Source organism: Lacerta agilis, chromosome 14 (assembly GCF_009819535.1).
Source record: "Lacerta agilis isolate rLacAgi1 chromosome 14, rLacAgi1.pri, whole genome shotgun sequence".
In the NCBI taxonomy this organism is placed as follows: domain Eukaryota; kingdom Metazoa; phylum Chordata; class Lepidosauria; order Squamata; family Lacertidae; genus Lacerta; species Lacerta agilis.
The window spans coordinates 9,123,751-9,135,972 of NC_046325.1; the positions used below are offsets into that span (position 1 = coordinate 9,123,751).

General features: G+C 48.8%; 1 protein-coding gene and 1 non-coding gene across 4 annotated transcripts in view; both read left to right on the forward strand.

Annotated features, from left to right (window-relative positions):
* Window positions 1-12,222, forward strand: part of CHD8 (chromodomain helicase DNA binding protein 8) — a 69,393-nt gene that overhangs the window by 51,711 nt on the left and 5,460 nt on the right. For 2 of the 3 annotated variants that reach the window (XM_033168863.1, XM_033168864.1), the window contains 10 exons: window positions 199-400; window positions 1,558-1,647; window positions 3,026-3,129; window positions 4,171-4,285; window positions 4,506-4,581; window positions 5,662-5,716; window positions 5,853-6,048; window positions 7,285-7,493; window positions 8,574-9,161; window positions 10,321-10,469. In XM_033168863.1, coding sequence (XP_033024754.1) covers window positions 199-400; window positions 1,558-1,647; window positions 3,026-3,129; window positions 4,171-4,285; window positions 4,506-4,581; window positions 5,662-5,716; window positions 5,853-6,048; window positions 7,285-7,493; window positions 8,574-9,161; window positions 10,321-10,469 — 1,784 coding nt within the window. The remainder of the gene's footprint in view (window positions 1-198; window positions 401-1,557; window positions 1,648-3,025; window positions 3,130-4,170; window positions 4,286-4,505; window positions 4,582-5,661; window positions 5,717-5,852; window positions 6,049-7,284; window positions 7,494-8,573; window positions 9,162-10,320; window positions 10,470-12,222) is intronic. The other variant, XM_033168865.1, reaches the window with a different exon arrangement.
* LOC117059503 lies at window positions 4,338-4,421 on the forward strand. The gene has a single exon (XR_004427922.1). It is a non-coding gene; the product is annotated as a small nucleolar RNA U6-53/MBII-28 (small nucleolar RNA).

The window sequence follows — 12,222 nt, forward strand, 5'->3', positions numbered from 1 at the left end:
GGGACTCTTGGGGAAAGGGGAATGTGGATGGTTTTGTGGGAGGCTGGGAGAGGTATACTCTTTGTTTTTGCATCCTCGTAAACTCCTCCTCGGGTAGCTGTGTATGGGTTCTTTTTTAAAATATGTTTGAGCACGAGATATGATGGAAAATCTGGGGTGACCCTAATCCCTATTGCACTGGTTCCATGTTATACCTAGAGAGCCATGCCCCTGCTCTGAGCTCACTTCCTGTTCCTCGGGCAGGCCTGTCCATCCCAGTCCCGCGAGGCCGCAAAGGGAAGAAGGTCAAGTCCCAGACCACTTTCGACCTCCAGAAAGCCGAGTGGATCCGCAAGTACAACCCCGACACCCTCTTCCAGGATGAGGGCTACAAGAAGCACCTCAAGCACCAATGCAACAAGTAAGGATGGGATGGGATGCGAAGGGATCTTGTTTCGGCACACCAGTACAGCTAGCGAGAGCAGGTCCCTCTCCCCCCCCACTTTAACTCTCAAACCCATTCCAACTGTTCGTTCGGAATAGAGAGAAGCCCCATCACACCGCCACTGTGGTAGAGAAATAGTTGCGGGTACTTTGCTCCCATCCCCAAAGCTATAGTTTTGCAAACTGCTTGGTTTCTCAGGATGTGGCCGGCTGCAGTCCATCCGAAAAACCACAATTGTGTACAGTCGTACCTTGGAAATTGAATGGAATCCATTCCAGGACATTCGGAAACCAAATCGCGGCTTCTGATTGGCTGCAGGAAGCTCCTGCAGCCAATCAGAAGCCCTGTCGGACGTTTAGGTTCCAAAAGAACGTTTGCAAACCAGAACACTCACTTCTGGGTTTGCGGCGTTCGGCAGCCAAAACGTCCGAGTTCCAGGGTGTTCGGGATCCAAGGTACGACCGTAGATCTAAGTTGGTGTGGAGAGTGGTAACTTGATGTGATTTCTCAGGGTTTTCTCTCCTTTAGGGAAAATTCACCTGGTGCTTCACGATCGGCTTTTAGGTGGCAGCCTAAGACATCCCTGTTTCCCCAGAATTTTGGTTGTTAATTTCCACCCTGTTTGCAGTGTCCATATTTTAATCGGGTGTGTGTAGGATTCGCCCTTTTTATAGCATTAGTTTGATGAGCGCTTTTAGTAAATAGTTCCGCTATATTGTATTTCTTCCTTGCTTTCATTTTTGAACGTGAGTTTGGTATACTTTTATGGCTCTGCAAGGCACTTTCAGACTTTTTTTGAGGAAGACGACGAATAAATCTAATGAGTATTAGTGGTAGTGCTGTCCCCATTGTCCTTTCTCTTCTGCCCCCCCCCCCCCAAGAAAAATGTCAAATGAGGTAGCTTACGATTTCTCCAATTTTTAGCATGTGTATTCCTCCTCCCCACCATCAGTCTGCAATTCATATGTGCTCAGACTGGAACAACAACAAAAAGATTATCACTGTCCTCTTCCAGTTCCCTAGGAGAGGGATAACAAGGGCAGAGGCTTGGATATTGTCAGGTGCAGCTAGCAAAGGGCTCACAGTCCTCTGCCTCGTCTTCTCCCAGCTTAAAGTCCTTGTTGTCTCCCCAGGGTTCTCCTACGTGTCCGTATGCTGTATTACCTGCGCCAGGAGGTGATCGGGGACCAAGCTGAAAAGGTTTTGGCAGGCACTATTTCCAGGTAATATTTCATTTACTTATTTATAAGTTGCATGGGGTGTGTGTTTTTTTTTTAAAAAAACCCTGCCTTTCCTCTTAAGCAGCTTTTAGAGTAGCCTGCATGTGTCTTCCCCAACTGTGCTTATCCTCACACAACAGCTCTGCGAGGTAGGTCAGGCTGAAAGATGATCCCCTAGTGAGTTTCATGGCTGAAACTCATCCCTGGAATGAGAGCTGTAGCTTCCTAGCATCCTTGTTTACAGATTGGGGTGTAAGGAGAAGAATAGAATTGTAGAGCTGGAAGTGGGACCCAAGGGTCATCTAGTCCAACCCCCTGCAATGCAGGAATCTTTTGCCCAGCTTGAGGCTTGAACCCATCACCATCTAGTACAGCATCTCATTCTCCCAGTGACCAACCAGATTCCCCTCATGGGAAGCCCACAAGCAAGAAACTGAGTGCAACAGCACTCTCTCCCCTTGTGATTCCCGTTGTGATAGCTGTTGATAGCCTTAAAGGTAAAGGTAAAGGGACCCCTGACCATCAGGTCCAGTCGTGTCCGACTCTGGGGTTGCGGCGCTCATCTCGCTCTATAGGCCGAGGGAGCCGGCGTTTGTCCTCAGACAGCTTCCGGGTCATGTGGCCAACATGACTAAGCCGCTTCTGGCAAACCAGGGCAGCGCATGGAAACGCCGTTTACCTTCCCGCTGGAGCGGTCCCTATTTATCTACTTGCATTTTGACGTGCTTTCGAACTGCTAGGTGGGCAGGAGCTGGGACGGAGCAACGGGAGCTCACCCCGTGGCAGGGATTCGAACCGCCGACCTTCTGATCAGCTAGCCCTAGACTCTGTGGTTTAACCCACAGCGCCACCTGGGTCCCTTGTTGATAGCCTTACCCTCCATGAATTTACCTGTAAAAACAAAATGTCACATCCCTCTTAAAGCCAATGCTTTTATGTTCACTATTCTGGGACTGATCACATCCACCCCACTTCCTGTTCTCTATGAACTTCTAGTTGCATCTGTTCCTATAGAACAGGCATGTCCAACAGGTAGGTCGTGATCTACCGGTAGATCACTGGACGTCTGCGGTAGATCACTGGTAGATCACTGGCTCCCCCAAAGAAGCTGAACAACTGTGGCTTCCCTTAAAAAAGCTCAACATTTTACCTCCTCCCTGAAAAAACTCAACAACTCTGACCTGAACCCCAAAAAAGGGGGCAGATCACTCTGTGAGTAGTTCGTAGTCTCTTGGGAGTTGGCCACCCCTGCTGTTGAACATTACACTTTTGTGAACTTGGCTGCCTCTGACGCTTTGTTTTTTCTCTCCTGTTTTTTTTCTTTTTCTCTTCCTTCCTGCCTTTGCTGCACCCCCTTCCCAAATGTCGTTCGATCCTGCAGTGAAATCGACATGTGGTTCCCACTGGTGGACCAAGCAGAGGTCCCCACAGCCTGGTGGGATACAGAAGCTGACAAGTCTTTGCTCCTTGGGGTCTTCAAACATGGTAGGTGCTGCTGCAGGACCATTCTGGGGAAGGAATCTGAGGTCACAACCTGTTTTGAGCTGCGCTCACAGTAGCATATGAAGGCTGCCTTGTCAAGACGATGGGTTCATCTAGCACAGTATGGTTGAAACAGCCCTACCTGGAGATGCCAGGAATTGAACAAATGCTCTACCACTAAACTATAGCCCTCATTTATTTAGATGTTCGGGTTAGGATTAGGCTCTACAGTTTTGCTACAGCTCTTCCTGTTCAGTGTCTTGCCTGATTGCAGGTTAATTCCCAGCATTCTCGCCCCCTCCATTAAAATTCTATTGGGCACATCCTTCCTTTCAAGTTTCGCGCGCGACATTTGTTTTTCATTTTTACTGATTTTCAAAAAAGAGAAGGTTATTTATGCAAGTTTCTGCAAAAACAAACAGGACCTGGTGACAGTAAACACAGTCCATATGCAGCGATATATCACTGTCAAACAGAGACATGAAATAACACCGAAATAAATAAACCACAGGTATGTGAACACATGGAAAGTAGTGGCTGGAACTATTCATAACGTAGACACGATGGTTGAACAAGACAAGGTTATAAAACATGAAGCCTATTATACCAAGGGAAAGTAATTCATTGTTTATGGAGTGATGAGCAAATGCTGTGTTGACCTGAGAACCAATAGGTTGGGTAGGGAGTTGAACGTTTGGTTCCGTTCCAACTCTTCGATTCTGTGATCATATGAAATATACAGGTAACTCTCAACATTAGTGATACTTGGAGGAGACCCATCAAAATAACTGCATGTTTACTGCATTTTTCCGTCTATTTTGGGGGACACAGATTTAAGAAAATGGGGGGATGTATCCGTGTATAAGACACCCCCTAAATTTTGACATTTTTTAAGGAAAAAAGCTTAGTCTTATACATGGAAAAATACAGTATTTAATATGATTAAATAATGATGACAGTATTGAATCTAAGGTCCGTTGATCTTCTCTGAGATTGCGCTCAGGCAAACCCTGAAACCTCTCATCCCTTTGGCACCCTTTTCAGGCTACGAGAAGTACAACACCATGCGAGCGGATCCTGCGCTCTGCTTCCTGGAGAAGGCTGGTCGCCCTGACGACAAGGCCATCGCCGCCGAGCATCGCCAGGATGTAGGAGAGGGGTGAGTAGCTGGTGCGGGGGGGGGGGGGCAGGGGGCGGGCTGAAGAAGCACACACCTATGATGACTTGCCATGCTAATACCGAGGCACCGGGTGTCAGTGAGTTCAGCTTGCTTCTCGCGGGAAGACCTGAGGTGTGTCTGCATGAAGGGGATTGGGGGAAGAGCTGAGATTGAAGCAGAAATGACGAACCAATTCTCTCCCCCCCCCCTTTGCTGGCAGGGTCGATTTCGACAAGGACTGCGAGGACCCGGAGTACAAACCAGTGGGAGGCCCCGCCAAGGAGCCGGATGATGAGGTGAGATCCTGAGCCAGCGCAGTACTGGAGCCGCAAACGTTGCTCCATGTCTCCCCCCTTCACCTGGTTCCCAGCTTCTCGCAAAGGCTCTGAGCTCTACAGTCCCGTTAGCTGGTGATGGTGGCTGCCTTTTTCTCCCAGAGGGGAAGTGGGGAGAGTGACGCTCTGCCCCACTTCCTCTTTCAGCTCTATGTGCTTTTCAAGGCTCAAATTAACTCTACTGGGTCCTTTTGAATAACGAAGTGCATTTCTGGGTTCACTTTCTTCTCCTTTTGGGGTGTGGGGGAGAGGAATGACCAATGCCAGTGTGGTGTAGTGGTTAAGAGTGGTAGACTCGTAATCTGGGGAACTGGGTTCGCTTCCCCACTCCTCCACATGCAGCTGCTGGGTGACCTTGGGCTAGTCACACTTCTTTGAAGTCTCTCAGCCCCACTCACCTCACAGAGTGTTTGTTGTGGGGGAGGAAGGGAAAGGAGAATGTTAGCCGCTTTGAGACTCCTTCGAGTAGTGAAAAGCGGGCTATTAAATCCAAACTCTTCTTCTTCTTCTTCTTCTTCTTCTTCTTCTTCTTCTTCTTCTTCTTCTTCAAAAATCTTGATGTGCCCACAGACTTAAAAAAAGTAAAAAGAAATCTATTTCCCACCCCATATATATTTTATAGATAGCAATCTAATATTAAGTTATTGGTTACATGTATTATACACCCAATGCAGCTAATGGCAATAAAATCCAGAATAATAATTTAAAAGATTACAAACAAGTAAGCAATATGACAACAAAATCAGATAAGAGCAGGTAAAAATGGCAGCAAAATTAAATTGGTTAATACTGGTTAGAATGCAGAATAGCACATACCAAACAAATCAGCCCAGTAGGTCAGACATTAAAATGAAACAGATTTTGCCTCTTGATGGAAGGCCACCAAGAATGTGTATTAGGAGCTTGATTTTTTTAAAAAGGGATTTTTTTAAGGGGAGGGGGGGTTCTATTTTTCATTCTGGTGGATTGTTCTGGATGTGGGCCCCTCTACGGTTGGAGTATCTAGTCGGAATAATTCTGACACCAATCTCTCGGCTGCAGGGTGACCCACTGATGATGATGGATGAGGAAATATCTGTGGTGGACGGTGAAGAAGGTAAATAGTTGCTTGTCAAAGGAAGCGATGGAAACGAATGCTTTTTTTGGGGGGGGTTGGGGGTACTGGGTGTTTGTCGGCTGTGGTGCCAAGAGGGACAGGAATCGCCGTGACGCAGCTTGCGCCTTCCCTTCAGGTCAGCCGGGGAACTTGTTCTGGCCCCCAGCCTCGGCCATCACAGCTCGCTTGCGGAGGCTGATCACCGCCTTCCAGCGGAGCTACAAACGCGAGCAGCTCAAGATGGAGGCGGCGGAACGAGGGGACCGGCGGCGGCGGCGCTGTGAGGCCGCCTTCAAGCTGAAGGAGATGGTGCGGCGAGAGAAGCAACAGAGGTAAACGCTCTGGGCTTGGCTGCGAGGCCGCCGGGGGGGGGGGCATGTCTGTTCACAGTAGCCTGGGCTGAGGTGACCCCCAGTTCTGCGGCCACATATGCTCAGGGCCCCTGTAACAGGCGCACTGTTACTTTATGGAGATGATGGGGACATTCTGTTTAGTAGGACTGCCACCCAGTTAAGTAAATCTTAAGGTTCATTGCCAAGGTTCATTGTACACCTTTAGGCGGCAGGCAAAAACGTTCCTTTTTAACCAGGCCTTTGGTTGATAAGATTTACATCCTATGCCCTTTAAAAATGTTTTTTTTTTTTTTCGGGGGGGGGGGGGGCGCTATTCAGTTGCTGTTTTTATTTTTGTTATGTATTTTGTGGTTTTATATCTTGATTTTATTCTGTGAACTGCCCTGAAACCCCTGGGTATAGGGCAGCAGTATAGTTCTAGTCGTCGTCGTCATCACATATATGAAGGAGTAGGTTCCATTGAGTTGGTTGGGACTTGCTTCTGAATAAGCATGTTTAGGGTTACCCCGTTAGTCCACTAATCAAGAGAGTCGGTTGGTTGGTTGGTTGGTTGGTTGGTTGGTTGGATTTGCATATGAGAAAAAATAGAAATCTGAATTAGGTAGTATACCTTTGGGTTTTAGCCAGGGAAACCCTACTCATGAGTAGAGCTACTGAACCTAAGTCAGTCACATCCATTCATTTTAATTGTTCAACTCTGAGTAGGATTAACCTTGGCTATAACCCATTACTTTCTATCCCATTTTTAAGGGTGAAAATCCTTCCAAAGCAACAAGGACAAGACATAAAACAATAATAAAGTTTTTAAAGTACCAAATCCACCATTTCTTTAAAAAACAACTCAATCGTGCACTAGGATAAACTGTTGAAAACCAGCAGGGATTATTCATAAAAAGAAAATTCAGTAAAATACTAGAAAAGAGACATTTTCAGTGCCCTTTGTCAAAATGGGGAGAGCACAAGGGCAGAATGGAACTCCCAGTGGGATCATCACTGGTAAAAAAATTTTTAGGGGGGCACCTGTCCCTGGTACCTGTCACTGCGGTCTGATCTTCCTGACTGGTGAACCAGGAAGTGGTTGCTTAGCCCTGCCCCTGCAGCAGCCAGCCATTGGCTTAGGAATGGGATGGAGACTCAGGATTGGTTAGGTTGGAGGTTCTCCTACTGAAACATCTAACAGGTTTGCTCTTCCCCAACCCTGCCTCTCCTTCAAAGGTGGACACGCCGAGAGCAATCCGACTTTTACCGCGTTGTCTCCACGTTCGGGGTGGAGTACGACCCAGACACCATGCGCTTCCACTGGGGCCGCTTCCGGGCCATGGCCCGGCTGGAGAAGAAGACGGACGAGAGCCTCGCCAAGTATTTCCACGGCTTCGTGGCCATGTGCCGGCAAGTGTGCCGGCTGCCTCCCGCGGCAAGCGATGGTTAGTAACGGGAGGAGTCCAGTCCTACCCCACCGCATGGTGCTGAGCTACAACTCCCTGCACCCCTGGCTATTGACCAAGCTGGCTGAGGCTGTTGGGAGTTGGAGTGCCAAAGACACCTGGAGGGCACAAGGTTGAGATGTAGAGTGACTGGTCTCATTAGAGCTGGATGTGCTTTCCTTGCCGTCTCTTGGCCTACAGGAATGTGCAGTTGTTTCTGTGGACGGTGAGGTCAGCTGTGGATTTGGTCTCCTCTTCTTCCTTTCAGTTCCTTCAAATAATATATCCAAGTCTTAGTCCTTGTCCATTTGTGTTGTCTACCCACCTCCACCCCCAACCAGGGCTTCCATAGCAACATTGAAAATTGCCTTACACCATCAGATCAGTATTGTTGGTACTCAGTTTCCTGGCTCCCTAGAATTTAAGACACCTGCAGCCCTACCTGGAGAAGCCAGTGATTGAACCTGGGACCTTCTGCATGCGAGGCAGATTCTCTCCTGCTGAGCTGCAGGTCCTTCTGGCTTGCCGCTCTCTGGACTCAGCTGCCCACCCCTCCTTTCCTTTTTTGAGTTTTCACATACAGTCGTACCTTGGATCTCAAACGCCTTGGCTCCCAAACAAACCGGCTCCCGAACGATCGAAACATGGAAGTGAGTATTGCGGTTTTCGAGCGATTTCCGGAAGCCAAGCATCCGGCTCGGCTTCCACTGCTTCCGATTGGCTGCAGGATGCTCCTGCAGCCAATTGGAAGCTGCGCTTTGGTTTCCAAATGCTTTGGAAGTTGAATAGACTTCCAGAACGGATTCCATTTGACTTTCAAGGTACGACTGTATTTAGAGAAGAAACGACAGCAGTAAACGGCAGTGTCTTGAAATGCAAGGTGGGTCAAACAAAAACGTTGAATCTCGATTACTTTGGTTTCTTAGCACATGTATGCTATACATCTAGAGATATGGTAAGAATGAAAAACGATAAAAAGGAAGTAATGTAATCCCTAATTTAGCATGAGCCGGAGAAGGCATCCATCCAAGCGCTTCCCTCTTGGTAAGCGATAACGTCCTTCCCTCTTCTCCCTCCCAGAGTCTCCAGACCCGACGCTGTTCATTGAGCCCATCACGGAGGAGAGGGCCTCACGTACCTTGTACCGCATCGACCTCCTGCGGCGCCTGCGGGAGCAGGTCCTGTGCCACCCGCTCTTGGAGGAGCGCCTTGCCCTCTGCCAGCCCCCGGGCCCCGAGATGCCTCCCTGGTGGCAATGCGGGCGCCACGACGGAGAGTTGCTGCGTGGCGTGGCCCGCCACGGCCTCAGCCAGACCGACGCCACCATCATGCAGGACCCGGACTTCTCCTTCTTGGCCGCTCGACTCAACCACATGCACAGTCGGGCGGGGAGCACAGGGACGCTGCCGCCGCCACCCCCGCCGCCTCCCCCGCCGCAGCCTTTGGGGCTGCCTCTTCCCGGGGCTGCCGTGGTGACAGCGGCCGCTCCTCCTGTCCCCCTGCTCCTGCCGCCGCCCTTGCATGAGCTCCCCACTCCTCGACAGCAGCCCACAGCCCTCCCCATTAAAGTTGAATCGGTGGACGACTCTGACTCGGAGCTGGACCTCAGCAAGATCTCCGCTTCTTCGTCTTGCTCTTCTACTTCGGGGTGCTCAGATGATAGTGACGGTGAGGAATTTTCCCAAGGGTTTCCTACCCCCCCCCCCTTGACCTCTCCACTGGAAGATGTGAATCCCCATCTGTTTTTTCATTGTGGGAAATCATGATGGGTGTACAGAAGGTTCCCAAGTGGTCTCCTGTTTAGGCACAGACTCAGACCAGCAAAGGTGGCTTCTTATTTGTGCTCAGCCCTATGCCCTTTCAGAAACGATTGCATGCCACAGTCGCCCTGCATGCGTCCTTCCTAGGGCGTTACGGCGTGTCGGATTTTTCTACTCTCAAATTTCCAAAACGAGGGGTGCTAAAAATTGGGAAACACGACGTGGGAATTCAAAAGATATTTTGGTCAAATGAAGGTAATTTAGTTTTGCTTGGCAAGTAAAATGTGTGTGGAATCATTACAAATGATTGCCAAGTACTCGCAGTTACATTATTAAAATTATTTTTATCATCACCTGAGATCTTCAGGAGGTCAAATTAACATTCTTTGGTTTTCCAAAAGCAGTTTTATGTGCTTCTTCATCAAATGCAGGCATACCAGTGTGAGAGCCAGTGTGGTGCAGTGGTTAAGAGCGGTAGACTCATAATCTGGTGAACCGGGTTCGCGTCTCCGCTCCTCCACATGCAGCTGCTGGGTGACCTTGGGCTAGTCACACTTCTCTGAAGTCTCTCAGCCCCACTCACCTCACAGAGTGTTTGTTGTGGGGGAGGAAGGGAAAGGAGAATGTTAGCCGCTTTGAGACTCCTTCGGGTAGTGATAAAGCGGGATATCAAATCCAAACTCTTCTTCTTCTTCTTCTTCTTCTTCTTCTTCTTCTTCTTCTTCTTCTTCTTCTTCTTCTTCTACCAAGCTAAATGTTGTCCAGTCACAAAAATAATAGCACACCCCAAAACATATTTGAAAGACCCCTCACTGAGGAAATTTGCAAAGGTTACATTTATCCCCCTAAAATGGCATGCCTTGCTAGAGGGTGGCCCCATGCATTTTCATTCCAGATATTGCACCGTCTCCTCTAGGTAAAGAGCATTCCCATCTTCAGGAAGCACAAAAAGCGCCCATGAGCCAGGCTTTGTCTAGGCTGACATCTCTGCCCGTTTCCGCTATGTGTTTCTCCACGGCGGCCCCTCTCAGGCTCTTTCTCTCTCCCCCCCCCTCTTCCATTCCCAGGCGAAGAGGCCTCTTGCGGCGGGAAGCTGTTTGAGGAGGAAGAGTCGTCGCTTCTCTCTCTGCCCACCTCCCACGAGGGCAACTCCCCGCAGCCAAGCGCCTCTGACCTGCTGTTGCAGGAGCGCCAGCGGGCCCATGAGTGGCCAAAGGTAACAGGTTTAGCAGAGGGAGGTGGTTTGTGGCTCTGTAAGTTGTGCTGGAGTGGGGGACAAGTTCCATCTAAGTGCATCCCGAATTGGATCGCCAGGGGTCCAGGGCACAGATGGGGGAATCTCAGGTCGAAGAGCCAAGCTGTACAGCACTCCAGGCCCCTCTTCTCTGTCCCGTGGGGACTCTTCCCCAGCTCACATCCTCTTTTGAGTGTCTTTTCCCTGGCTGGAATGTGTCCTTGGACTCTAGCAACGTTTTCCTGCTTGCCTGGCTGAAGAAATCAGAGTGTGGGGTGGGGGTGGGGGTGTAGGAACTAGCATAGGGTAAGAAAGCTAGTCCAACCCCCTGAAATGCAAGAACATGCCGCTGTCCCTTGTGCGGATTGAACCTGCAACCTTGGTGTTGCCAGCACCACACTCTAACCAACTGAACTATCCGGTCATGGCCGTTCCTGTGTCGTTTTTTAGGCTATTGGAAGTGGACCAGTCAGTGGAAAAGTATCTTAACTGAATGCTCACAAATCTTTTTCAGTGGTTACCAGTTCAAAGCACTGGCATTTGCCTTTTTAAAACCTTTCGTCCTCCCAGAGATGTTGCTAAACTACAACTCCCATCAGCACCAACAAGCATGGTGTAGTTCAGCAACAAGAGTGTAGTTCAGCAACATCTGGCAGGCCAAAGGGTCCCCACACTTGCCCTACACGACTTAGGGTCAGGGTATCAAAAGGAACACCTGCCTCTGTCCCATCTTGTTCGTGTGAAGGAGAAAACTCAAAAGCTGCATTTTCTCGAAGGCTCCATTTTCTTGGTAGTTTTTTATATTAGTATAACTGTGTGAACTTGCACTAACCCTTCCCAGTAAAGGGGGGGGGGCTCAGTTTAAAGATAGTAACCATAGCAACCAGTACTCTGGCGCCCTGGAGGAATGCAAGAAATCAGTTACATTTAATCATAAACTATTGAATAAGGGTGGACTGAACAATGTAGATTGAATGAAGATGTTGATGAAAGCATGCTTACTAAAGAGTTACTCTTCATTGTCCTTAAGTTCAGTAATATATTATTAAAATGAGGAAGTTGGGGAGTGCAATTCAGAGGAGCGAAAAAGAATGCCGATTGGCTTAGATTTGTTGAAGTGGGTTGTAACTGCTATAGAATGCATTCTTGTGACCAGACTTGTACAAGAGCGCTGCTTATTTGAACCCCGTTGCAGTTGTCTTCTCATTTTTCAGGAAACTTGTCTCTGCGTCCACTTGTAGCAACAAAGGCCTACTTTTCACTTAAAGCCCGTAACCTTTGTTTCATGAACCTGAGTCTGAGATGCAGCAACTGGTTATAAGAGAGAGGGCCTTCTTAGTGGTGGCACCCCAGTTTTTCAGATTCTATCCCCTTTCAAGCAGATTTGGGTTCCTTTCAGCACGGCTCGTACACAGCCCTCCCAAGTCTGCCAGTGCCTAATAAATCTGCCGTTCTCTAAGGTTGTGAGATAAACCGATGTTTGCATAGTTCCTGTAAGAAATAATTATCCGCAGACTGATCCCAGAGCGGCTTGCGAAGATCAGCAACGAGGTGCGATAAGAAAAAAACAGCTCCGTAATAAGAAATGGGTTTCTGTCCCTAAAAGGGGAAGGGAGGGGGTTTGGGATGACCCAGTTTCCAGATGGAGGAGTGCCAAAGTGAACCTGGAGGATGTGCTCTGCCTAGTTGGGTCTCTGTGGTCGGTACTGACGGTCTCTTCTTCTCTTCCTTCTGC